Source organism: Phoxinus phoxinus (genome assembly GCF_949152265.1).
Source record: "Phoxinus phoxinus genome assembly, chromosome: 24".
Lineage (NCBI taxonomy): Eukaryota > Metazoa > Chordata > Actinopteri > Cypriniformes > Leuciscidae > Phoxinus > Phoxinus phoxinus.
In genome coordinates this window covers 15,994,974-16,022,830 of record NC_136899.1, presented here as the reverse complement: position 1 = coordinate 16,022,830, position 27,857 = coordinate 15,994,974, and the positions used below count along the sequence as shown (strand labels likewise).

General features: G+C 37.9%; 2 protein-coding genes across 2 annotated transcripts; both read right to left on the bottom strand.

The window, feature by feature from the left end:
- Positions 1-939: 939 nt before the first annotated feature.
- LOC306992243 (uncharacterized protein) lies at positions 940-11,494 on the bottom strand. The gene is made up of 11 exons (XM_079600918.1): positions 11,464-11,494; positions 7,384-7,428; positions 6,796-7,167; positions 6,218-6,532; positions 5,376-5,567; positions 5,082-5,176; positions 4,896-4,946; positions 4,272-4,653; positions 3,995-4,174; positions 3,350-3,491; positions 940-3,065 (listed from the first exon to the last, which is right to left on the bottom strand). The coding sequence occupies exons 2-10, from the start codon at positions 7,415-7,417 to the stop codon at positions 3,388-3,390; spliced, it is 1,725 nt and encodes a 574-aa protein (XP_079457044.1). The 5' UTR covers positions 7,418-7,428; positions 11,464-11,494; the 3' UTR covers positions 940-3,065; positions 3,350-3,387.
- Positions 11,495-16,701: 5,207 nt separating this feature from the next.
- Positions 16,702-24,216, bottom strand: LOC306992691 (uncharacterized protein). Its single transcript, XM_079601821.1, has 10 exons — positions 23,669-24,216; positions 23,126-23,452; positions 22,548-22,862; positions 21,849-21,896; positions 21,706-21,765; positions 21,412-21,506; positions 21,226-21,276; positions 20,602-20,983; positions 20,324-20,503; positions 16,702-19,395 (listed from the first exon to the last, which is right to left on the bottom strand). Exons 1-10 carry the CDS (start codon positions 23,700-23,702, stop codon positions 19,298-19,300), a joined length of 1,590 nt encoding a protein of 529 aa, XP_079457947.1. The 5' UTR covers positions 23,703-24,216; the 3' UTR covers positions 16,702-19,297.
- Between the last annotated feature and the right edge of the window lie 3,641 nt (positions 24,217-27,857).

The following is a 27,857-nucleotide window of genomic DNA, read 5'->3' as shown; positions in this document are numbered from 1 at the left end:
ATATGTAGATGTTGAAAAAAAAAAAAAAAAGAATGTTTCCCCATTTGTCCACTTAATAGAGATAAAGACTGTCACATGAAACTGTATTGAGTATAACAGGGGCTGAATTACTTACCAGTAAGGTAAAGATAAAGTCTTTTTTTTTCCAGCTAATGAACGATAAATACATTGACAGACAATCAGATTATTCAGCTTTAAAGAGCGAACAGCTTATCGTTTATTGGGTTCGGACGCTAATAAAGTTAACCATTATAGTTATTTTTCTAGGTGTGGATGGGCTTTAAGAGTACTGGGTCTGCATTTACTTTTTACAGTGCCTTTCAACTCTCTCTGTTCGTGAGCATCTAAAATAAATCAATAACACAAATTAAAGTCAAAGTCAAGTCAACATTTATTTAAAAGCAACAGATGTGCACTACAAGTGCTGTACAATAAGACATCGGGCAAATAAAAAGAAAGCATACAAAGAAACAATGCAGCGTCCAAAATATAAACACATTAAACAAAATACATAAAAAAAAACACAAACGATACAAAAAAATATTAAGTTTAACATATATGTCAGTGCTAAGCATTCATCTGTAATATAAATGAGATGCAAAAATTGTTATTTATACAGTGATACTGCCATTCAGTTTTTTGAAGAATTTGCATTACACTGAATGACAAAACTTCGACTTCAGCTTATATTGACAACCATCAACTGGCCACTATATTAAACAATGAGCTTGACCAGCAAAATTAATCACAATTATTCACAACATCTGCTTATTTGTCAAAAAATCTAATAATATAAGTGTTTTGTGGCATTTCACTGAATGATATGCGTTTTTGTAACTCAGGCTACCACACCATGAAAAGGTGTAATTATCAAATATTTAAGAATAAACCCACTTTTCTGCGGCACCACATGATCTCAGGGTGCCACTTGATGTCACAGACTGTCGAATGAGTATCTGCTTTTTATATGATTTCAGAACGGCTTCTTGATCCTGTTTCACCGAATGACCTCTGACAAACTGCATTTTCTGGACAATTTTATTTTTTTAATACTTAAAAATAATAAGACATGATACTTTTAACATAACACAGCCAACACTTATGTGAACATGCCAAGACATTTTTTTTTTGTTTATCTTGGTATTTTATGTTTATTTAAAGATGTAATGGCAAAATCAAACTCCAGACCATTACGCTGAATGACAACTTTACACTTTGGAACATTATTACCCCCATATTTTGACATTTTATTTTCACATATAATCGAGTCCCCGGTGCATCTACCAACCCAGAAAACTTTGTTTGTTAAGCCTTTCTCTGTAAGCATGTCAAAAATAAGCCAGATCAGATTTCGCTCCCCTTCTGACGTAGGAAGAGGATCTTATTGTAATATTACCGGCTCTTAATCTGCACGTTTACACCCACCAGCCGTTTTCACAAGCAACAACAGTGTAACCAGTTCTGACACAATGGCAAAAGTTCGAGCAAAGCATGTAAACTGTTCTGTCGTACAGACGAGCACTGAACACTATAGAGTCCCAGCCTCAGATGAGACAAGAGAGCAGTGGATTAATTTTATTTTTAACGGAAATCCCCCAGAAACAGAGGAATCAATGTAACTCCACAATATCTAAATGTCTCCACTAACCAATTCAGAAACATCCAGGTTCAGTCTAAAAGTTGAATCTCTTCCTGAGTCTCTCTGTAAGGCTGCACTCGCTACAGTTATTTCTGAGATTTTGGATGAGATTATTCACATGTTTTGTTATACATACAGACGGTTGGTCTGGGAACGCCCCGTCACGTGATGTGAATTTAGCCCGTGGGGGAAAACATGCCTTGGCTCTAATTGAAATACACGGGACAATCATGCCGAAGAGTTGCTGTGTCGTTTTCTGTACCGCCAATAAACAAACAAATTATTAATTGAAGTTCTATCTACATCCTTCCTAATAAACACACAGAACTGGAAAGGATGCCAATCGCTACGTAATGACGCGAGCCGTGAACCTAGGGAGTAGTTCGAGGTCTACACTCAATACAGACTGCAGTCGGTGAGTTAGGGATAACTGTCAGCACAGTCCCTCGGCAACTTCGTACTACTGATCACCGTTTTACAAAAGGATTAATAGTTTGAAGTGAAGCATATACGTACAAGTGACAAGGTTTAATGAAGTTATAGTATGCAACATATACGAAAGTTGATTGAGTTATAGGCTAATAATGCAAAATATGTCTGGAAACAACACCTCCGGCCAGTTGGTTGGGTCATTGACCCAGTTTTAATTAAATAAGGGCAATCATAACCTATGGCAGTTAATTTTGTAATGTACAGTTGTCGGTCGGCAGGCGTCAATGACTCGCAATACGAGATTTTTGTCATTCAAATACACACGATGTTCGCTGTGTTTCCCCCCCGCCGACTCCACCCTCGCCACGCCAGACCCAACTATGTCTAGATGCCGACTGTATGTATAGTGTGTGAAGCTCGTGTAAAGGATCAGCCCTCTTCTGAACGGAGGCGGAGCAGAAGCTCATTTGCATTTAAAGGGACACACACAAAATAACGCCACGTTTTTACTCACACTCAAATGGGGCAAATTTGACAAACTATAATAAATGATCCGGGGGTATTTTGAGCTGAAATTTCAGACACATTCTGGGGACACCATAAATTTATATTACATCTTGTGAAAAGGGGCATAATATGTCACCTTTAAGGTAGACACTTTACTTGCATTTAACAGGGTTTTTATGTATCTAAAATTACTTTTGTTAATTTAATTTGATGCGGACACGAAATGGTGAAGTCTCGTCTTTGACCCGTATACAGAGCGGTCATATATACAAATTGGTCATAAATACGTTGCTATATAAATAAAGATAGCTTGTCTTTTGAAACAAAGCAAATGTGCCTGTGATGACTTGATGACTTCTTTCCAGTCTTGCAGTCTCTCATGTTCTTGCTCAGACGTGGACAGGCTCTGAGTTTCTGTCAGGTTGGTGTTGGACTTCAGGCTTCGGGTCAAGTCTCGAGCTCAAGCTCTCAGCAAGCATGTTATTTCCTATCCAACACAAAGATTATATGAACAAGTCAACTCATGAATTATTTTTTTAGAGCTAGAACAGAATTGAATTCTGTTTGCATCCCTGATTCTGTTATTTTCCTGTTTACTACATGAAGCCGCTGTAAAACAATCTATATAGTATAAAGCGCTCTATAAATGAAGGTGACTTGTCTTGATTATAAAAATAACATTACAATGAACACACATTTGAAAATCTCACTACAAATAATCCAGAATTGAAGACAAAAGATATAATCCTACTCTGTTACACTTCCTCACACCTGAAACTGATCGAGTGAATCTCCTGAACTTCTCCAATCTACTGTAGATCTCTACTAATCCATCTATGTTGTAACATCTGCTCTAACGTCGGGCGTTTAGCTGGATCCCGGGATAGGCACTGGCTAATCAGATCCCTGCACTCTGTACACATTTTAATAAGGAGAGAGCTGGTTAGTCATGACTATGTGACCTGGCATCTATGAAAACAGCATCTAAAACATGATTAATATACTGTAAAATGCTCCTTATCTTTAAAAAGTAAAAGTGAAGTATGTCGTTTCTGCGACACTAGTGGCAGCGAGTGGAATAAATGACAAAATAAAGCATATTTAAAATACATATTAGGAATACTTTTAGCTGTGTTGCATTTGCCTTTATGAAAATGTGCCTTTCTGCATCACAATGCTCTGTTCACTTTGACGTGTTCATGACCTGTTTAATCTTTGAAGGTATGAATGCAGTGAATTTTGGCTTTCACTTCTGTAACTAAAGCTGCATTTCTTTTCCCGTGGCTCTCGCCCCAAACTCTCGCTATACGTTGAGCCATATATAAAAAATCGTACATACTTCACCTTTAACTGTTTCTGTACAAAGCCTTTGCTTTATGTGTGTGTTTATCAATGTAATCAATATTATTCACTCACCTTTGGATAAGTTGGAGTTATGAAATGTAACTTTGGCTTGTGTGATTTCTCTTCTGTTGTGAAAAGGATGACATGCGTTCACCATCTTGTACAGCAACACTCCTAGAGACCAGACATTTGCTGGGACGGCGTGGAATCGAGGTTCTGTCAAGACTTCAGGTGGGATGTGATCCTGTATTCCTGAGAGAAAGACATTTGCACATTGTTGAGCTTTTTTTTTAAAGCAAATAATTAGTAAGTCACTACATTCAGGTTTCCACACTCCCAGAATGCTCACCAATGTATATTTTGCTGTCGTAGCCATCGCTGCTAAATAGCTGACCGCAGCCAAAGTCTATCAGCTTGAGCTGTGCCGAGTCTTTCTTCAACAGGAAATTCTGCGGATGAGTGTCATTATGGAAAACACCACGATGGATGCAGTGTTGCACTGCCAGCACAGCCTGTCTCATGATGGACCGTGCTGTTGGTTCATACACTTGTTGATTACGAGTCATGAAGTCCAGCAAGCTCTCGCAGGGTTCAGGATACTCCATAACCAGAGTGAATTCTCTAGGATGTTCAAACCACTCGTACAGTTGTATGACGAAGGGGCTTATGGGTTCTCGCCTCATCATCATCAGCAGCGCCACTTCTGTAACGAGAGGTTCGGGATGTCCAGGCTAGAGAGAAGTAGTAGACAGAAGGTTAGCTGGGTAAAAATCTGAAGAAAACATATCATTTTGAAATGTACTTTTCTTTCATATTTTTAGATGCGTTCAAAAGAGCCTTTCCAGCTCAAAGTTATTTGGTGCCTCTAGGCTTATATTGATCACATTTACACCTAATGCTTCCTACGGGTGTATTGACTACAGTAATCTGCACTTAAACAACTCAATACACATTCAGGTTTTGTCCAACTTACAATATTAAGATAACGATCGTTGTCAATCTTGCGCATCCGCTTGATGGCAACCTGCAAAAAAAACCAAAAGTTTCAATAACAGTGACAGTATTCAAGCGCCTGACCTTCTAAGTATTAAACTATCTGTTAATTGTTTTAAATGTGTTTTGCAAGAGCAAAATGTTTGTACAATTCAGTAAGATTTACCTTTTTGCCATCAAATTTGCGTGTTCCCAGGAACACCCTGCCAAATCCTCCGGATCCAATCATCTTTTCCACGTTATAGAGAGACTCAAAGGACTCTGAAAAACAAACAGAAAAATATGAGACAATTATTAGCTTGCTAGATCCATTGTTTTATTTAAAAAATAAAACGTCCTGGTTGAGAAAATAATATTATAATGGGGGAAATAATATTAATATTCTCTAAAAGCAAGCCTTATTTTGAGTGGAAAACAAGATAATACTGTTTAAAATAATGTTGGAGAGATAATGATTTACCATTATTTGGCTCGACGCCGGAGTGATCTGGAGCAGGGGATGATGGTTCAGGATCAGGATCTGCTGGAGGAACGAAAGGCTCCACAACATTCACAGCACTACAGGAACAGCAGCAGAAAACACACTTGATAGCCTTCCAGAACCTGCGGAGACAACCAGGTATTTTCCTCTTCCTACGTACTGGAGCTTTTTCTAAAATGAAGAAAAAACAATTGAAAACAACTATTAGACACATCTCTGACGTCAAATTAAGCAATGATATTATGACATAACTTACATTTTACTGTTAAATTCTGTAATGATACAAATCTAAAGTAATGGGAATGTTTCACGCTATCCACACAATTCTAAATGATTTTCTTGGTTAAAGGAACATTATATTTTATAATTTTGCATTATGGGAACGTTACTTTTGAATGTTCTCGGAATGTTTTGAAAATGTTAGTTAAACGTTCAATTGAAATATTCCTAAAAAAAATTATTTCACTTTATTTTGATGGTCCCTTTGTTGTTGTTGTCTATAAGTAACTCTGCACCTACATGTCTACTAACTCTCATTAGAGTATTAGTAGAGTATTAGTAGACTGGTAAGGTTAGAGTTAGAATAAGTTGACATGTAGTTGCAAAGTTACGTAAAGTCAACATAATTTTTCAAAAGGGACCATCAAAATAAAGTGTTTTCTTTACACAAAGAAATCAGAAAGAATATTTCAGCGAAATTTTGCTGAGCAACAGTAAATGTGACCGGACATTAACATGTTAAAACCTTGAGTCAGTAATGCATGAAATAGCAAAATCTCTATCTGTAGACTTTACACTGCCCAGCCTTATTTCAGTGTCACCTGTTGAGCTCTTGTTCACTGGAGAATCCTCCACGGCACCCTGAGCAGTTCGGCCAGTTGAAGTCTCTGTTGACTCGACAGGAACTTGACCCGGCAGCGGAGGACACAGAAACCCTTCGAGGCTGACGGACCCGGACAAGCTCTCCGATCCATCGCCACTCCACCTCCACTCGACGCTGTACGAGCCTCGGCTGCTCAGACTCAACGACTCTCTACACCTCCTCTCCACGTGGGCCTCAGAGAGGGACCAAGCTGAGGATGACGTGATGCCCGGAGAAGAATCTGTGGAAGCCGTTCTCCAGGATCTGGAGCGGCCTGAGGATGGAACATTTCAGACATCAAAAGCTGTTTTTGTTTTATTTTTTATAATATTAATAATCAATGTCAGTGGTCACATCAATTGTTACTTTGGTTTCACTTTATTTCCTTTTAACACATTCGGTTGTCTATAAGTAACATTGCACCTACATGTCTACTAACTCTCATTAGAGTATTAGTATTAGTAGAATGACAAATCAGCCATTGAAAATAGAAATAGAAACTTAGCCATTACTTCTTTATTAAAAACCTATTCTGACCTCTGCGAGAGTGTTCATATGAAGTGGACGGACGTCCATCATCTGGCCTCTGCTTCGCCCTCGTCCCGTGAGCCTGACGTCCATCATCTGGCCTCTGCTTCGCCCTCGTCCCGTGAGCCTGGCGTCCATCATCTGGCCTCTGCTTCGCCCTCGTCCCGTGAGCCTGGCGTCCATCATCTGGCCTCTGCTTCGCCCTCGTCCCGTGAGCCTGACCTGTGGACACAGAAAACTCAGAAGACAGAGATGTTAAATATCCAGGAAGATCCTGGCTCTGTGTCTGGGTCGGATCCTGATCACGGTCATCATAACCGGGTCCCCAAACCTCCTGACCAGCCGTCTGAGAGAAAGCGGCTCTCCTGGATCTGGAGCGGCCTAAGGATGGAATGTTTCACACATCACATAGTTAGTAATGCTATAATAATAATAATCAATGTCAGTACAACATTTTACTTCAGTTCAATACAAAAGTTTATTTCACATGCAAGGAATCAAATAAATGTGATCAAATGGGTTCTTCACATTAATGTAGTCAGTCATTGTACAGCATCATATCATGGATAAACCTAAATGAAAAACTGAAGCACTCACCTCCTCTTTCACCCATCATGTGAGCCATGGACATCCTCCTCCAAACTGCAATAAAAACAATACAAAATACAACACAAAATACAATACAATAAAATATAAATCACCTCAGAAATACTCCCCTAAAAATAAACAATTAAATAACTCCTTCTAAAATAAGAAAACATCAATCAAATGAAAAGTATTCTCAGAAATTAAATGACGCAAAAATTAAAAAATATTATTTAAAAAATATATCTCTATATAGGCTAAAGGATATATCCTCCGATGTCCTTCTAGAATAAAAGTCTCCTCTCAGAAATCAGCTTCAAATTCGCAAGATTTGCTCAGAAAATTCTCTGCAAAAGTCTGTAAGTTCGCCTCGTCTCTCAACCAACAACAGACAGACTGCGATCGTTTTAAGTGTAAATATAAATGCAGAATTCATAACAACCGTCGCTATAGCAACTACAAATTCGAATCACTCATATGCTCACACGCACACACATATGAGCAGAGCAGAGCACGTGAGCACACGTCAAATCTGATTTATTAAATAGTTACAAATTTAATGTTTACATTTCTTTAATATGAGATTCTTTCATAGCAGTATTATTATTAAAAATCTGTGGAAAAAGGGAGAATAAATCGGACTTCATCTTATGAATTAAATTTGCCCATTTCCGCATACATAACCATCAAGGCCAATCAGCTTTCAGTATCTCTAATGCGTCATCAAACGGTTAGTATTAGTGGTGAAGAAATCCAAATTATTGTTGAATTCTTTATTAACATTGTTCACAGTTGTTACCCAGTTAACTATAAACTTGCTAAATGTAATAATAGTTGTACCCCATGTGCTCCTTTTGTCATTATTTTGAAGAGACAATCATGTGTTTTGGGACTGTGTGAATTGTAAAAGTATTTTGGATTTACTTTTCAAACGTTGTTAAAAGGTAACTTTGGCAGGCCAATCTATATTCAAACTTCTGTATAAACCAAACATACTCTGATATTAGACCCTTCTCATTTTAAATTTGTAATTAATTTATACTTTTTCTTGCCAAATTTAATATTCACAAATGTAAATTTTAATTTGTTTAAGAAAGAGTTTGAGGACATCTAAAAACTGTGTGTGTGTGTGTGTGTGTGGATAAATATTTTTTGCTTTTAAACTGTGTATAAACACACACACACACACACACACACACACACACACACACACACACACACACACACACACACACACACACACACACACAGTTTAAAAGCAAAAAATATTTATCCAACTCCATTTAAAAACAGTCTGTCGCTGCCATCTTTTGGACATTCATCATATTGCATTGGTTTTAATTTCTTGTCCTCAAACAGAGCACTAATCTGTTTATTTTTAAGTTACACATTCTGCATTGATTAAAAAAGAAAAACCAAATGTGTTTTTTAGGGGTAGTATTATTTTATACAGAAATAAATTATTTATAATTCAGATGAGAATGAAGTTAATCAAAAATGTAAGGAAAACAAATATATTGATCTGAAATATAGCAAGTTAATTTAGTTTTTTGTAATTTTGTTATTGTGTTTTTATTAATTTAATTAATTATCTAATTTTATAAAACTATTGTCAATGCACTACAAATAAACTGGTTCTATGCCTTTACTTTAATAATAAAACATATAAAAAAATTAAAGGATTAAGACATTTATTAGACACATAACATGATTAGGAAAATGAAAAAAAAAGAATGAAAAAAAAAACTAGGGAATCACTAAACCGAGAGAATTATTCTAATTTTATTATACACTCAAAATATTTCAGAACAAATCCTTTAAATTTAATGATATTCAGAAAAGAACAAGAATTAAAAAATAACTATAAACAAGCCAAAACTAAATAATTTAAAGCGAAAAAATGTGCTTGGAAACATCACTATAATGTGCATCATAGCACATTCATTTTAATTAATTTTAACATTTAAACACAACACACACACACACACACACACACACACACACACACAAACACACACACACATACACACAGGTGGAGTGAGGGGGAGGGGAAGGACAGACAGCGGGAGACAGAGAACATTTTAAACAAAAATAAAAATAAAATCCTAACTGTGACAGAAAGTAAACTTTGATTATATTTAAATATACATGGAAATGCAGTGTGTATAATACATGGAAATGTTTAAAACATTGTTTACCAGCGAATAAATATTTATCCAACCACATTTATACATAGTATAAAACACTAGATGGCACAATATACCTATTTTTAATAGACACATGTCAAGTCAAGTCATCTTCATTTATGTGATAAGGGACAGCTAACTGGTGCTATTTTTATTGACCTTTCCCAAGCCTTTTTATGCGATAGGTGTGAATCAAAGTGCCTTTTATGGTTTCATTCTTATCTTCATAATAGACGGCAATGTGTTGCTTTTAAAGGTTCACTGTCTGATTATGTATTGGTTGATAAGGGGGTTCCACTCCAGGACCTCTTTTGTTTTCGCACATTTGCTCCATCGGAAAGATGCATCTTTATGCTGATGATACCATAATTTATACGACTGACTCGGATATTCACTGGATCCAGAACAGGTTACAAGCTGATTTTATTACGACTCAAAAATGGCTTCACAGTAACAACTTAGTGTTGAATATGGAAAAATCCTGTTGTATGTTGTTTGGGACGAGCCACAGACGGCCATGTGCTCTTAACTTGCAACTGTTTTTTGAGGATGGGTCCTCCATGGTGAAATTGGAAAAATTGAAATACCTTGGTTTGTAGATTGATTCTGAGCTTACCTTTAAACCTCACATTGAGTATATCACAAAAAGAATATATGGCTGTCTCAGGACACTCTATAGATCTGTTAATTGTTTCACATTAGAATTTAGGAAAATGTTAATTTGTCAGTTGATATTGCCCATTATTGACTATGCTGATATCATCTACATAGTGACACTGCTCTTAAGCCACTTAATGTTGTTTTTAACTCTCTATGTAGATTTGTCCTGAGGTGTCCTTTTAAAACGCATCATTGCATAATGTATGCATCACTAAATTGGCTTCAGCTTAATTCAAGAAGAGACTTCCGAAGACCACCGATCTTATCATCTCTACACTGGTTACCTATAAAGTTCCGTATTAATTATAAGGTATTGTTACTGACTTATAAAGCCCTAAACGGCTTAGCTCCAGTTTATTTAACGGATCTTCTATCGCCCTATAATCCATCGCGCTCTTTAAGATCGCTAAATTCGAGGCTTTTGGTTATACCTAGGATATCTAAGTCCACCAAAGGAGGGAGAGCATTCTCACATTTAGCTCCAAAACTCTGGAATAGCCTTCCTGATACTGTTCGTTGCTCAGAGTCGCTCTCCCAGTTCAAAACTAGATTAAAGACGCATCTCTTTAACCAGGCATTCATATAAATGTTTTAATCTTACAGTTAAATCCGGCCTCTAGTTCATAACCGCCAGAGGAGAACTGGCCCCCGACTGAGCCTGGGTTCTCCCAAGTTTTTTTTTTTCTCCATTAGGTCACCTGATGGAGTTTTTCGTTTCCTTGCCACTGTTGCCTTTGGCTTGCTCAGTTGGGGATATTCAATTTAATGAATCAATCAATATTACTATTGATTAGCATTACCAAACATGGACGTTTTATTATTATTTTAATTTAATACTGTGAAGCTGCTTTGATACAATCTGTATTGTGAAAAGCGCTATACAAATATTCTTGACTTGACTTGACTTGACTTCCATTGGTTCATTTTTATTTTCAAATGTGCCTACTTTGACTGTCCTCCAAATCTGAAAGAACTCTTGGTTCCTCGTAGTTCTATGTGCACTTAGAGTCATGCAATATCTCGTCTTTACTGTACCAGCAATCTTTTCAGCCGCTGGACGTAAAACTTTTCATTATAAAGCTGATTGGAATAATCTCCCTCTTTCTTTGAGATCCATTTTATCTTTTCGCAGATTTAGGTTATCTATATTTCAATATCTTAACAATGTGTGTGAATGTTACGGATGTTGGACTAATAGTATTGCTTGTAATTGTTTTTGTTTTATGTAACTGTCTAATTGATTTACCTCCTGTGGATTCGATCTCTGGTGGTCTTATGTGACACCTCTTTACATTGAATTTCTTATATCATGGGTTCCAATTGTGTAATGAGCTAAATGTGATTTACTTATTGAGATAGCCATAACATTTCTGAGCTATGATGTGTCTTTGGTTTGGGGTAAAGGTGTAGGTAACTAAAGTGTAGTTACTAATCTATAGTAACTAGATTGTTGTTGTTTTTTGTTTTGTTTTATTTTCTGTTGTATTGTTTATGTGTATTTGGACCCCCTTGAAAATGAGATGTTGCATCTCAAGGGGCTATCCATTCATAAATTGAAATTGAAATGTATATAGCGCTTTTAACAATGTAGATTGTTTCAAAGCTGCTTTACAGAGATAAACGTATAATTTATGGTAACAGGTTGTTTTGGCTTTATAGCAGTTCTTGTTATTGTTATTTTCCAGCTAATGTTAGTTTTGATTGATTCACTTCCGTCGAAAGGATCATTTGTTATTAAATTAGGGGCCGCTAAGACGACACGTTCTCTCTACACAGACTTTAAACGCGAACCTGTGAGAAACGCTGATGGCGTTCACGTGCACATCAAGAATTAATTCTATAGTTATGTGCGTTTGAATATATGTGCGCATGTTTGTAATTCCCTACAAACCAAGCCTAAACAAACTACTTGTCCTGCCTATAAATTTGATACAGAATTTTATTTTATTTTATCACTACGGGGTAGATACTCGAATTTTCCACAATGCTTTATCTGTAGAGTAGGCTAGTAAAGGGATCCTCCATAGGGAGAGGCTAGTTGGCACTTCAGCACTGCGTTGTCATCGGGTCCAGGCGAAGGTCGTTCGTCAGATCTGGATACGGCCTGGATCCGGCATTTAAGACACTAAAATAAGCGTAGATGCGATTCTTCTTATGATGTAACGAGTACATCAGGATTTAAGGGAAGTGTTCCCAGTTCCGGCTGACCTAATTTATGCAGCCTAACATTGAGTTATAAAAGTCTATAATGTATTATGTGCTAGGTCAAAGAGATGTGTCTTTAATCTAGATTTGAACTGACAGAGTGTGTCTGCTTCCTGGACAATGTTAGGAAGACTGTTCCAAAGTTTTGGAGCTAAATAGGAAAAGGATCCACCGCCAGCAGTCAATTTTGATATTCTAGGTATTATTAACTGGCCGGAATTTCGAGATCGCAATAGACGTGAAGGACTATAATGCGTTAAGAGCTCCCTCAAGTACTGCGGAGCTAAACCATTTAGTGCTTTAAGTAATCAGCAATATTTAAAAATGTATACAATGTTTAATAGGCAGCGAATGCAGTGTTGACAGAACGGGGCTAATATAGTCATACTTCCTGGTTCTGGTAAGAACTCGAGCTGCTGCGTTTTGAACTAGCTGTAGTTTGTTTGTTAAGCGTGCAGGGCAACCACCCAGTAGAGCATTACAATAATCTAGCCTTGAGGTCATGAACGCATGAACTAAATGTTCCGCATTTGTCAATGAGAGCATATGGCGTAATTTAGATATATTTTTAAGATGGAAAAATGCGGTTTTACAGATACTAGACACATGACTTTCAAATGAAAGATTGGAATCAAAGAGCACACCCAGGTTCCTAACCGACGACGAAGACTTAAGAGAGCAGCCATCAAGTGTTAGACAGTACTCTAGGTTATTACGTGTGGAAGTTGTTTGTCCAATGATTAGAATCTCTGTTTTTTCAGAATTTAGTAATAGGAAATTACTAGTCATCCAATTTTTTATATCAGCTATGCATTCCGTTAATTTTGTGAATTGGTAGGTTTCGTTAGGTTTTGAAGAAATATACAGCTGAGTATCGTCGGCATAACAGTGAAAGCTAATTCAATGTTTCCTAATGGTATCTCCTAATGGTAGCATATACAGAGTGAACAGCAGCGGTCCTAGTTCTGAGCCTTGTGGTACGCCATACTGAACTTGTGATTGATTAGACATCTCTTCATTTACTGCTACAAACTGATTATGGTTAGATAAGTATGATTTGAACCATGCTAGTGCAATTCCACTAATGCCAACATAATGTTCGAGTCTATTTAAAAGGGTGTTGTGGTCAATGGTGTCAAATGCAGCACTAAGATCAAGTAATACTAATAGAGAGATACAACCACGATCGGATGATAAGAGCAAATCATTTGTGACCCTAACAAGAGCTGTCTCGGTACTATGGTATGGTCTAAATCCGGACTGAAAATCCTCGCAGATATCATTTCTTTCTAGAAAGGAACACAGTTGTGAGTAGGGTTGCCACCCGTCCCTTAAAATACGGAATCGTCCCGTATTTACAAGTAAGATGATGCGTCCCGTATCAAATCAATAAGGGACGCGATTTGTCCCGATTTGTCTAACATATTTATAACACGGAGTCTGCTTTGCAGCCTTGGCTAAATGTAATTTACATGAGACTTGATAATGATCTGAGATGTCATCGCTCTGCTGCAGTATTTCAACAGCATCAACATCTATTCCATGTGATAGTATTAGAGTATGATTACGGCAATGAGTAGGTCCTGACACGTGTTGTCTAACTCCAATTGAGTTTACAATGTCTTTAAATGCCAATCCCAATCCATCTTTTTCATTATCTATGTGTATATTAAAATCACCAACAATTAGTACTTTATCTGCAGCCAATACTAATTCTGATAGAAAGTCCGCAAATTCTTTGATAAAGTCAATATGGTGCCCTGGTGGCCTGTATACAGTAGCCAGCAGAATTTTCAAACGTGATTTATCGTTTACACTATATATTTTTAAATTAACCACCAACACTTCAAAAGAATTATATTTAAAACTAGATTTGAAATGATACTATAAATTACAGCAACACCTCCTCCTTTGCGTTTCAGACGAACGTGTGCGTGTGTGAGCTCTATGCTGTTCACATAGCATCAACTGGGTGTATGAGATGCACACACACAAAATAGCCTATTGCGGACAAAAGACAAATTGTATGTCATGCTGCTGGGCGATGCCCACTTTGTAATCAAAATTAGTTTCTGATGTACAATAATGCATGAATGGTCATGTCTTTCAGGTGTATCTGATTGCATTTGCTGTGCAGTGGAACAGCCGCATTAATCACTCCGGGTTGCTGGTGGTCATGGCAGGCAGACGTGGTGTATGGACCCGCGGCAGATTCAGCGCCTGAATCAGCAGGCTGAGGGGCTCTTCGGTAAAGAGCATGTCCTCGAGCCCAACTTTGCCGCTCCAAAGCCCTACCCTGCTGTATACAAGGACCCAGACGAGGAGGAGCTCCATAGAGTAGAGTACGCCATGTGCCAGTCAACCAGCTTCACTGCAAGGGATTACTATGCCCAGCAAGGTACACAATCATGCATTATAACAATATACATGCATACTAAGCGGTCAAATACCTATAAATATCATGCATATTCTATCCATGACAAGTATGTATGATATAGTTTCATTTTTATTTGACATAATATGAAACAAATGAACTGCAGCATTGCCATGTTGTGTTAATTAGTCTACTGTTAGTTGTTGTAACTACCTAGACACACTGGAGATTAGTACATTACATATTTGCAGTTGAGGAAGAGCCGTGAAGAAGAGGAGACGGCTGAACAAAGTGAGGACAAGCTGGCATATGAGGGTGTGGACGTGGGTGTAGAGTCAGAGGAGGATCCTATGGACACTGTCAGTGACAAACATGTCATCCTCACTCAATCAGAACAGGAGGAGGAGGAGGACAGTCCTGTTCTGCAGGATGTGCTGATGACCCAGAGCCATCTGCATCTTTCTGGGCTGGAGGAAGTGGAAGCCGTGGCCCTGCTCCTTTTAGAACGGGCAGACAACAGTGACCGTCACCCAGTGCCAGCTGACCCAAGGCTGAAGATTGGCACTGCAGTTGGTGCTCTGCATGAGCATGACAGGTCTGCAGCCAACTTTGTAAAAAGGTATGAGTCTAGGTGGGGTTACACCCTGTTTGGCAGATGCTTGGGAGCTGACACACCTGATTCAATTCAATTCAATTAAAATTTATTTGTATAGCGCTTTTCACAATACATATAGTTTCATAGCAGCTTTACAGAAAATGCATTTAAAAAATGTACATCCAAAAATACAGTTAGTGAATCATAAATTTAGGGCATAACATATCGCCGGCGTTGGGTCGTCTCTTCACAGGCGTCGAGTCGTCTCATCACAGGCGTTGGGGCATCTGAAGTCTCCATGAGAGGCTGGATACATAACTGGAGCTGACGAACTCTATTTGAGTTATCTCGGGACAGGCGTCCCGAGATAACAACAAAAAAGGCAGATGGGAAATAATTAGCGTAGCTGCTGTTCATAGTCATACACATTATTTCTCATGAATTATTCTCATCATCGCATGTATGATTTATTTTTGCAGGATAGATGTTGAAGAGCTTGTGAACCGTCCCGTTCAACCTAAACCCCCTGTGGCCACGTACATCCCACCCAGAGCGTCAGCAGCACCTGTCCTGGTAGTGGTTCCTGCACAGCCTCAGGGACCATCCATGATGCTCTGTGGGGCCTCCAGCAGTCAAGGGTTCATACCTTACATACAGTACCTTACTACACCTACATCGGTCACTACATCCCCATGCATATTTGCACTACATTACCTCATCTCCTTGTATATATTGTGCGCATATTGTATATTGCTCAATGTGTACATGTATAAATCTTTTAATAAGAATCCTGTAAATAATAACTTATTGGTAGCCTACCTATTTTGCTATATTTTCTGCTAAATTACTTAATAATTAATGTTATGTTAATAATTATATTCTGTTTACCTTGTTACCTGTGTTATTGTTATTATTGTTGTGGTGTTTATTTATTTCTGATATGTAGATGTTGAAAAAAAAAAAAAAAAGAATGTTTCCCCATTTGTCCACTTAATAGAGATAAAGACTGTCACATGAAACTGTATTGAGTATAACAGGGGCTGAATTACTTACCAGTAAGGTAAAGATAAAGTCTTTTTTTTTCCAGCTAATGAACGATAAATACATTGACAGACAATCAGATTATTCAGCTTTAAAGAGCGAACAGCTTATCGTTTATTGGGTTCGGACGCTAATAAAGTTAACCATTATAGTTATTTTTCTAGGTGTGGATGGGCTTTAAGAGTACTGGGTCTGCATTTACTTTTTACAGTGCCTTTCAACTCTCTCTGTTCGTGAGCATCTAAAATAAATCAATAACACAAATTAAAGTCAAAGTCAAGTCAACATTTATTTAAAAGCAACAGATGTGCACTACAAGTGCTGTACAATAAGACATCGGGCAAATAAAAAGAAAGCATACAAAGAAACAATGCAGCGTCCAAAATATAAACACATTAAACAAAATACATTTTAAAAAAACACAAACGATACAAAAAATATTAAGTTTAACATATATGTCAGTGCTAAGCATTCATCTGTAATATAAATGAGATGCAAAAATTGTTATTTATACAGTGATACTGCCATTCAGTTTTTTGAAGAATTTGCATTACACTGAATGACAAAACTTCGACTTCAGCTTATATTGACAACCATCAACTGGCCACTATATTAAACAATGAGCTTGACCAGCAAAATTAATCACAATTATTCACAACATCTGCTTATTTGTCAAAAAATCTAATAATATAAGTGTTTTGTGGCATTTCACTGAATGATATGCGTTTTTGTAACTCAGGCTACCACACCATGAAAAGGTGTAATTATCAAATATTTAAGAATAAACCCACTTTTCTGCGGCACCACATGATCTCAGGGTGCCACTTGATGTCACAGACTGTCGAATGAGTATCTGCTTTTTATATGATTTCAGAACGGCTTCTTGATCCTGTTTCACCGAATGACCTCTGACAAACTGCATTTTCTGGACAATTTTATTTTTTTAATACTTCAAAATAATAAGACATGATACTTTTAACATAACACAGCCAACACTTATGTGAACATGCCAAGACATTTTCTTTTTGTTTATCTTGGTATTTTATGTTTATTTAAAGATGTAATGGCAAAATCAAACTCCAGACCATTACGCTGAATGACAACTTTACACTTTGGAACATTATTACCCCCATATTTTGACATTTTATTTTCACATATAATCGAGTCCCCGGTGCATCTACCAACCCAGAAAACTTTGTTTGTTAAGCCTTTCTCTGTAAGCATGTCAAAAATAAGCCAGATCAGATTTCGCTCCCCTTCTGACGTAGGAAGAGGATCTTATTGTAATATTACCGGCTCTTAATCTGCACGTTTACACCCACCAGCCGTTTTCACAAGCAACAACAGTGTAACCAGTTCTGACACAATGGCAAAAGTTCGAGCAAAGCATGTAAACTGTTCTGTCGTACAGACGAGCACTGAACACTATAGAGTCCCAGCCTCAGATGAGACAAGAGAGCAGTGGATTAATTTAATTTTTAACGGAAATCCCCCAGAAACAGAGGAATCAATGTAACTCCACAATATCTAAATGTCTCCACTAACCAATTCAGAAACATCCAGGTTCAGTCTAAAAGTTGAATCTCTTCCTGAGTCTCTCTGTAAGGCTGCACTCGCTACAGTTATTTCTGAGATTTTGGATGAGATTATTCACATGTTTTGTTATACATACAGACGGTTGGTCTGGGAACGCCCCGTCACGTGATGTGAATTTAGCCCGTGGGGGAAAACATTGCCTTGGCTCTAATTGAAATACACGGGACAATCATGCCGAAGAGTTGCTGTGTCGTTTTCTGTACCGCCAATAAACAAACAAATTATTAATTGAAGTTCTATCTACATCCTTCCTAATAAACACACAGAACTGGAAAGGATGCCAATCGCTACGTAATGACGCGAGCCGTGAACCTAGGGAGTAGTTCGAGGTCTACACTCAATACAGACTGCAGTCGGTGAGTTAGGGATAACCGTCAGCACAGTCCCTCGGCAACTTCGTACTACTGATCACCGTTTTACAAAAGGATTAATAGTTTGAAGTGAAGCATATACGTACAAGTGACAAGGTTTTATGAAGTTATAGTATGCAACATATACGTAAGTTGATTGAGTTATAGGCTAATAATGCAAAATATGTCTGGAAACAACACCTCCGGCCATTTGGTTGGGTCATTGACCCAGTTTTAATTAAATAAGGGCAATCATAACCTATGGCAGTTAATTTTGCAATGTACAGTTGTCGGTCGGCAGGAGTCAATGACTCGCAATACGAGATTTTTGTCATTCAAATACACACGATGTTCGCTGTGTTTCCCCCCCGCCGACTCCACCCTCGCCACGCCAGACCCAACTATGACTAGATGCCGACTGTATGTATAGTGTGTGAAGCTCGTGTAAAGGATCAGCCCTCTTCTGAACGGAGGCGGAGCAGAAGCTCATTTGCATTTAAAGGGACACACACAAAATAACGCCACGTTTTTACTCACACTCAAATGGGGCAAATTTGACAAACTATAATAAATGATCCGGGGGTATTTTGAGCTGAAATTTCAGACACATTCTGGGGACACCATAAATTTATATTACATCTTGTGAAAAGGGGCATAATATGTCACCTTTAAGGTAGACACTTTACTTGCATTTAACAGGGTTTTTATGTATCTAAAATTACTTTTGTTAATTTAATTTGATGCGGACACGAAATGGTGAAGTCTCGTCTTTGACCCGTATACAGAGCGGTCATATATACAGATTGGTCATAAATACGTTGCTATATAAATAAAGATAGCTTGTCTTTTGAAACAAAGCAAATGTGCCTGTGATGACTTGATGACTTCTTTCCAGTCTTGCAGTCTCTCATGTTCTTGCTCAGACGTGGACAGGCTCTGAGTTTCTGTCAGGTTGGTGTTGGACTTCAGGCTTCGGGTCAAGTCTCGAGCTCAAGCTCTCAGCAAGCATGTTATTTCCTATCCAACACAAAGATTATATGAACAAGTCAACTCATGAATGATTTTTTAGAGCTAGAACAGAATTGAATTCTGTTTGCATCCCTGATTCTGTTATTTTCCTGTTTACTACATGAAGCCGCTGTAAAACAATCTATATAGTATAAAGCGCTCTATAAATGAAGGTGACTTGTCTTGATTATAAAAATAACATTACAATGAACACACATTTGAAAATCTCACTACAAATAATCCAGAATTGAAGACAAAAGATATAATCCTACTCTGTTACACTTCCTCACACCTGAAACTGATCGAGTGAATCTCCTGAACTTCTCCAATCTACTGTAGATCTCTACTAATCCATCTATGTTGTAACATCTGCTCTAACGTCGGGCGTTTAGCTGGATCCCGGGATAGGCACTGGCTAATCAGATCCCTGCACTCTGTACACATTTTAATAAGGAGAGAGCTGGTTAGTCATGACTATGTGACCTGGCATCTATGAAAACAGCATCTAAAACATGATTAATATACTGTAAAATGCTCCTTATCTTTAAAAAGTAAAAGTGAAGTATGTCGTTTCTGCGACACTAGTGGCAGCGAGTGGAATAAATGACAAAATAAAGCATATTTAAAATACATATTAGGAATACTTTGAGCTGTGTTGCATTTGCCTTTATGAAAATTTGCCTTTCTGCATCACAATGCTCTGTTCACTTTGACGTGTTCATGACCTGTTTAATCTTTGAAGGTATGAATGCAGTGAATTTTGGCTTTCACTTCTGTAACTAAAGCTGCATTTCTTTTCCCGTGGCTCTCGCCCCAAACTCTCGCTATACGTTGAGCCATATATAAAAAATCGTACATACTTCACCTTTAACTGTTTCTGTACAAAGCCTTTGCTTTATGTGTGTGTTTATCAATGTAATCAATATTATTCACTCACCTTTGGATAAGTTGGAGTTATGAAATGTAACTTTGGCTTGTGTGATTTCTCTTCTGTTGTGAAAAGGATGACATGCGTTCACCATCTTGTACAGCAACACTCCTAGAGACCAGACATTTGCTGGGACGGCGTGGAATCGAGGTTCTGTCAAGACTTCAGGTGGGATGTGATCCTGTATTCCTGAGAGAAAGACATTTGCACATTGTTGAGCTTTTTTTTTTAAAGCAAATAATTAGTAAGTCACTACATTCAGGTTTCCACACTCCCAGAATGCTCACCAATGTATATTTTGCTGTCGTAGCCATCGCTGCTAAATAGCTGACCGCAGCCAAAGTCTATCAGCTTGAGCTGTGCCGAGTCTTTCTTCAACAGGAAATTCTGCGGATGAGTGTCATTATGGAAAACACCACGATGGATGCAGTGTTGCACTGCCAGCACAGCCTGTCTCATGATGGACCGTGCTGTTGGTTCATACACTTGTTGATTACGAGTCATGAAGTCCAGCAAGCTCTCGCAGGGTTCAGGATACTCCATAACCAGAGTGAATTCTCTAGGATGTTCAAACCACTCGTACAGTTGTATGACGAAGGGGCTTATGGGTTCTCGCCTCATCATCATCAGCAGCGCCACTTCTGTAACGAGAGGTTCGGGATGTCCAGGCTAGAGAGAAGTAGTAGACAGAAGGTTAGCTGGGTAAAAATCTGAAGAAAACATATCATTTTGAAATGTACTTTTCTTTCATATTTTTAGATGCGTTCAAAAGAGCCTTTCCAGCTCAAAGTTATTTGGTGCCTCTAGGCTTATATTGATCACATTTACACCTAATGCTTCCTACGGGTGTATTGACTACAGTAATCTGCACTTAAACAACTCAATACACATTCAGGTTTTGTCCAACTTACAATATTAAGATAACGATCGTTGTCAATCTTGCGCATCCGCTTGATGGCAACCTGCAAAAAAAACCTAAAGTTTCAATAACAGTGACAGTATTCAAGCGCCTGACCTTCTAAGTATTAAACTATCTGTTAATTGTTTTAAATGTGTTTTGCAAGAGCAAAATGTTTGTACAATTCAGTAAGATTTACCTTTTTGCCATCAAATTTGCGTGTTCCCAGGAACACCCTGCCAAATCCTCCGGATCCAATCATCTTTTCCACGTTATAGAGAGACTCAAAGGACTCTGAAAAACAAACAGAAAAACATGAGACAATTATTAGCTTGCTAGATTCATTGTTTTATTTAAAAAATAAAACGTCCTGGTTGAGAAAATAATATTATAATGGGGGAAATAATATTAATATTCTCTAAAAGCAAGCCTTATTTTGAGTGGAAAACAAGATAATACTGTTTAAAATAATGTTGGAGAGATAATGATTTACCATTATTTGGCTCGGCGCCGGAGTGATCTGGAGCAGGGGATGATGGTTCAGGATCAGGATCTGCTGGAGGAACGAAAGGCTCCACAACATTCACAGCACTACAGGAACAGCAGCAGAAAACACACTTGATAGCCTTCCAGAACCTGCGGAGACAACCGGTATTTTCCTCTTCCTACGTACTGGAGCTTTTTCTAAAATGAAGAAAAAACAATTGAAAACAACTATTAGACACATCTCTGACGTCAAATTAAGCAATGATATTATGACATAACTTACATTTTACTGTTAAATTCTGTAATGATACAAATCTAAAGTAATGGGAATGTTTCACGCTATCCACACAATTCTAAATGATTTTCTTGGTTAAAGGAACATTATATTTTATAATTTTGCATTATGGGAACGTTACTTTTGAATGTTCTCGGAATGTTTTGAAAATGTTAGTTAAACGTTCAATTGAAATATTCCTAAAAAAAATTATTTCACTTTATTTTGATGGTCCCTTTGTTGTTGTTGTCTATAAGTAACTCTGCACCTACATGTCTACTAACTCTCATTAGAGTATTAGTAGAGTATTAGTAGACTGGTAAGGTTAGAGTTAGAATAAGTTGACATGTAGTTGCAAAGTTACGTAAAGTCAACATAATTTTTCAAAAGGGACCATCAAAATAAAGTGTTTTCTTTAACACAAAGAAATCAGAAAGAATATTTCAGCGAAATTTTGCTGAGCAACAGTAAATGTGACCGGACATTAACATGTTAAAACCTTGAGTCAGTAATGCATGAAATAGCAAAATCTCTATCTGTAGACTTTACACTGCCCAGCCTTATTTCAGTGTCACCTGTTGAGCTCTTGTTCACTGGAGAATCCTCCACGGCACCCTGAGCAGTTCGGCCAGTTGAAGTCTCTGTTGACTCGACAGGAACTTGACCCGGCAGCGGAGGACACAGAAACCCTTCGAGGCTGACGGACACGGACAAGCTCTCCGATCCATCGCCACTCCACCTCCACTCGACGCTGTACGAGCCTCGGCTGCTCAGACTCAACGACTCTCTACACCTCCTCTCCACGTGGGCCTCAGAGAGGGACCAAGCTGAGGATGACGTGATGCCCGGAGAAGAATCTGTGGAAGCCGTTCTCCAGGATCTGGAGCGGCCTGAGGATGGAACATTTCAGACATCAAAAGCTGTTTTTGTTTTATTTTTTATAATATTAATAATCAATGTCAGTGGTCACATCAATTGTTACTTTGGTTTAACTTTATTTCCTTTTAACACATTCGGTTGTCTATAAGTAACATTGCACCTACATGTCTACTAACTCTCATTAGAGTATTAGTATTAGTAGAATGACAAATCAGCCATTGAAAATAGAAATAGAAACTTAGCCATTACTTCTTTATTAAAAACCTATTCTGACCTCTGCGAGAGTGTTCATATGAAGTGGACGGACGTCCATCATCTGGCCTCTGCTTCGCCCTCGTCCCGTGAGCCTGACGTCCATCATCTGGCCTCTGCTTCGCCCTCGTCCCGTGATCCTGACGTCCATCATCTGGCCTCTGCTTCGCCCTCGTCCCGTGAGCCTGACCTGTGGACACAGAAAACTCAGAAGACAGAGATGTTAAATATCCAGGAAGATCCTGGCTCTGTGTCTGGGTCGGATCCTGATCACGGTCATCATAACCGGGTCCCCAAACCTCCTGACCAGCCGTCTGAGAGAAAGCGGCTCTCCTGGATCTGGAGCGGCCTAAGGATGGAATGTTTCACACATCACATAGTTAGTAATGCTTTAATAATAATAATCAATGTCAGTACAACATTTTACTTCAGTTCAATACAAAAGTTTATTTCACATGCAAGGAATCAAATAAATGTGATCAAATGGGTTCTTCACATTAATGTAGTCAGTCATTGTACAGCATCATATCATGGATAAACCTAAATGAAAAACTGAAGCACTCACCTCCTCTTTCACCCATCATGTGAGCCATGGACATCCTCCTCCAAACTGCAATAAAAACAATACAAAATACAACACAAAATACAATACAATAAAATATAAATCACCTCAGAAATACTCCCCTAAAAATAAACAATTAAATAACTCCTTCTAAAATAAGAAAACAACAATCAAATGAAAAGTATTCTCAGAAATTAAATGACGCAAAAATTAAAAAATATTATTTAAAAAATATATCTCTATATAGGCTAAAGGATATATCCTCCGATGTCCTTCTAGAATAAAAGTCTCCTCTCAGAAATCAGCTTCAAATTCGCAAGATTTGCTCAGAAAATTCTCTGCAAAAGTCTGTAAGTTCGCCTCGTCTCTCAACCAACAACAGACAGACTGCGATCGTTTTAAGTGTAAATATAAATGCAGAATTCATAACAACCGTCGCTATAGCAACTACAAATTCGAATCACTCATATGCTCACACGCACACACATATGAGCAGAGCAGAGCACGTGAGCACACGTCAAATCTGATTTATTAAATAGTTACATATTTAATGTTTACATTTCTTTAATATGAGATTCTTTCATAGCAGTATTATTATTAAAAATCTGTGGAAAAAGGGAGAATAAATCGGACTTCATCTTATGAATTAAATTTGCCCATTTCCGCATACATAACCATCAAGGCCAATCAGCTTTCAGTATCTCTAATGCGTCATCAAACGGTTAGTATTAGTGGTGAAGAAATCCAAATTATCGTTGAATTCTTTATTAACATTGTTCACAGTTGTTACCCAGTTAACTATAAACTTGCTAAATGTAATAATAGTTGTACCCCATGTGCTCCTCTTGTCATTATTTTGAAGAGACAATCATGTGTTTTGGGACTGTGTGAATTGTGTGAATTGTAAAAGTATTTTGGATTTACTTTTCAAACGTTGTTAAAAGGTAACTTAGGCAGGCCAATCTATATTCAAACTTCTGTATAAACCAAACATACTCTCTGATATTAGACCCTTCTCATTTTAAATTTGTAATTAATTTATACTTTTTCTTGCCAAATTTAATATTCACAAATGTAAATTTTAATTTGTTTAAGAAAGAGTTTGAGGACATCTAAAAACTGTGTGTGTGTGTGTGTGTGTGTGTGGATAAATATTTTTTGCTTTTAAACTGTGTGTGTGTGTGTGTGTGTGTGTGTGTGTGTGTGTGTGTGTGTGTGTGTGTGTGTGTGTGTGTGTGTAATCACACAAACACACACACACACACACACACACACACACACACACACACAGTTTAAAAGCAAAAAATATTTATCCAACTCCATTTAAAAACAGTCTGTCGCTGCCATCTTTTGGACATTCATCATATTGCATTGGTTTTAATTTCTTGTCCTGAAACAGAGCACTAATCTGTTTATTTTTAAGTTACACATTCTGCATTGATTAAAAAAGAAAAACCAAATGTGTTTTTTAGGGGTAGTATTATTTTATACAGAAATAAATTATTTATAATTCAGATGAGAATGAAGTTAATTAAAAATGTAAGGAAAACAAATATATTGATCTGAAATATAGCAAGTTAATTTAGTTTTTTGTAATTTTGTTATTGTATTTTTATTAATTTAATTAATTTAATTAATTATCTAATTTTATAAAACTATTGTCAATGCACTACAAATAAACTGGTTCTATGCCTTTACTTTATTAATAAAACATATAAAAAAATTCAAGGCTTAAGACATTTATTAGACACATAACATGATTAGGAAAATGAAAAAAAAAGAATGAAAAAAAAAATTAGGGAATCACTAAACCGAGAGAATTATTCAAATTTTATTATACACTCAAAATATTCCACAACAAATCCTTTAAATTGAATGATATTCACAAAAGAACAAGAATTAAAAAATAACTATAAACAAGCCAAAACTAAATAATTTAAAGCGAAAAAATGTGCTTGGAAACATCACTATAATGTGCATCATAGCACATTAATTTTAATTCATTTTAACATTAAAACACAACACACACACACACACACACACACACACACACACACACACACACACACACATACACACAGGTGGAGTGAGGGGGAGGGGAAGGACAGACAGCGGGAGACAGAGAACATTTTAAACAAAAAGTAAAATAAAATCCTAACTGTGACAGAAAGTAGACTTTGATTATATTTAAATATACATGGAAATGCAGTGTGTATAATACATGGAAATGTTTAAAACATTGTTTACCAGCGAATAAATATTTATCCAACCACATTTATACATAGTATAAAACACTAGATGGCACAATATACCTATTTTTAATAGACACATGTCAAGTCAAGTCATCTTCATTTATGTGATAAGGGACAGCTAACTGGTGCTATTTTTATTGACCTTTCCAAAGCCTTTGATACGGTGGACCGTAGGGGATTATCACGCTTCCGGGTTTCATGGGGGGGATTTTTCAACTTTGTGCATGTCCACTTCTGGCGCAGTTCAACAATGGCTGAAACGAAGGCTAGATGTCACTGCTCTGTTCCACTTTGTCAATCAAACAAACAACGCCAACCTTATTTAAGTTTCCATGGATTCCCGACTGAACTGAGTCTAAGGAAGAAGTGGATTAAAGCGGTTCGCCGGGATGAAGGGCCAAACTTTAAAAGAAAACAAGGTAGCACGTATGTTTGTATAAATATATAATGCAGAGGTGGGGATGCAGTATAAATAAACTTAGGGTCGTCCATCATGGGTTCGCCAGAGTGATGAGTGATTCACCGGAAGTGGCAGTGCACAAAGATCACTGAATGCGGAAGTACTACGTATCAGCGTGATAATCCCCTATGGCAGAGTCATCCGAGAACTTCTGCAGAACACAGCTGTCTGTGTAGTGTCTGAAGTCTGCCGTGTAGAGGGTGAAGAGGAAGGGGGCCAGGACAGTTCCCTGGGGGACACCCGTACTACACATGAGACGGTCAGATACGCCGTCACGTGCCCTCACAAACTGTGGCCGGTTCGTGAGATAGTCCAGGACCCACTGTGACAGCAGGTGATCCACACCAGTCCTCACCAGCTTGTCCCTCAGAAGCTTCGGCTGGATGGTATTAAAAGCGCTTGAGAAATAAAAAAAACATGATTCTCACAGTGCTGCCGGGCTTCTCCAGGTGGACGAGGGCATGATGCTGCAGGAAGATGACAGCACCACCCCGATGTTGGGCCTGTAGGCAAACTGTACCGGATCCATAGCTCAGTTATCCTGTGATTTTACAGCCATAATTTACGTTAACTATCTTAAACACTGAAAACAGGACAAAGTCCCTCCAGAAACAACTGTTTTACACACGTCTTTACACAGAACTATTTAAACACTTTCTTTTTTGAGGGAATCAGCAATTCAGGGTTGTTGTGATTGTGTGTGTGTGTGTGTGTGTGTGTGTGTGTGTGTGTGTGTGTGTGTGTGTGTGTGTGTGTGTGTGTGTGTGTGTGTGTGTGTGTGTGTGTTAGTCATAGAGTACAAGCCAATAACCTACTGTCTAACACTTGATGGCTGCTCTGTTAAGTCTTCGTCGTCGGTTATGAACCTGGGTGTGCTCTTTGATACCAATCTTTCATTTGAAAGTCATGTGTCTAGTATCTGTAAAACCGCATTTTTCCATCTTAAAAATATATCTAAATTACGCCATATGCTCTCAATGACAAATGCGGAACAATTACTACATGCGCTCTGTGTGTGTGTGTGTGTGTGTGTGTGTGTGTGTGTGTGTGTGTGTGTGTGTGTGTGTGTGTGTGTGTGTGTGTGTGTGTGTGTGTGTGTGTGTGTGTGTGTGTGTGTGTGTGTGTATTCATATTTGCTGAAACGCTGGAAAAACTGAAGAAGACGAGACTCCAAACTGCTGATTGTTACACTGGATCTGGAGATGTGGAGTGTGATGTCTGTACTGGGAGAAAACACAAGCTGTCAAGTCCTGTCTGTGCAGTGTCAGAACTCTTACTGTCAAAATCACCTGCAACAACATAAGAAGTTCTTCAGAAGTAAGAAACACAAATTGATTAATGCCACTGGACGACTACAAGAGAGATGATCTGCACGAAACATGATGAACAGCTAAATATCTACTAGTGCATTTGTTATCTGTGTACAATGGATGAACACAAAAGCCATGATACTGTAACAGTTGAAACAGAGATGAAAGAT

What these genes read in the sequence shown, in the direction of transcription:
- LOC306992243 (XM_079600918.1), bottom strand. Translation starts at nt 7,417, where the DNA reads ATGTCCATGGCTCACATGATGGGTGAAAGAGGAG. An exon ending in AGTGAACAAGAGCTCAACAG is followed by an intron (nt 5,568 to 6,217) that starts GTGACACTGAAA and finishes TCTTCATTTTAG; the next exon opens with AAAAAGCTCCAGTACGTAGG. An exon ending in TAACTCCAACTTATCCAAAG is followed by an intron (nt 3,492 to 3,994) that starts GTGAGTGAATAA and finishes AAATGTGTACAG; the next exon opens with AGTGCAGGGATCTGATTAGC.
- LOC306992691 (XM_079601821.1), bottom strand. Translation starts at nt 23,702, where the DNA reads ATGTCCATGGCTCACATGATGGGTGAAAGAGGAG. An exon ending in AATACCGGTTGTCTCCGCAG is followed by an intron (nt 21,766 to 21,848) that starts GTTCTGGAAGGC and finishes TTCCTCCAGCAG; the next exon opens with ATCCTGATCCTGAACCATCA. An exon ending in GCAAATTTGATGGCAAAAAG is followed by an intron (nt 21,277 to 21,411) that starts GTAAATCTTACT and finishes TTTTTTTTGCAG; the next exon opens with GTTGCCATCAAGCGGATGCG.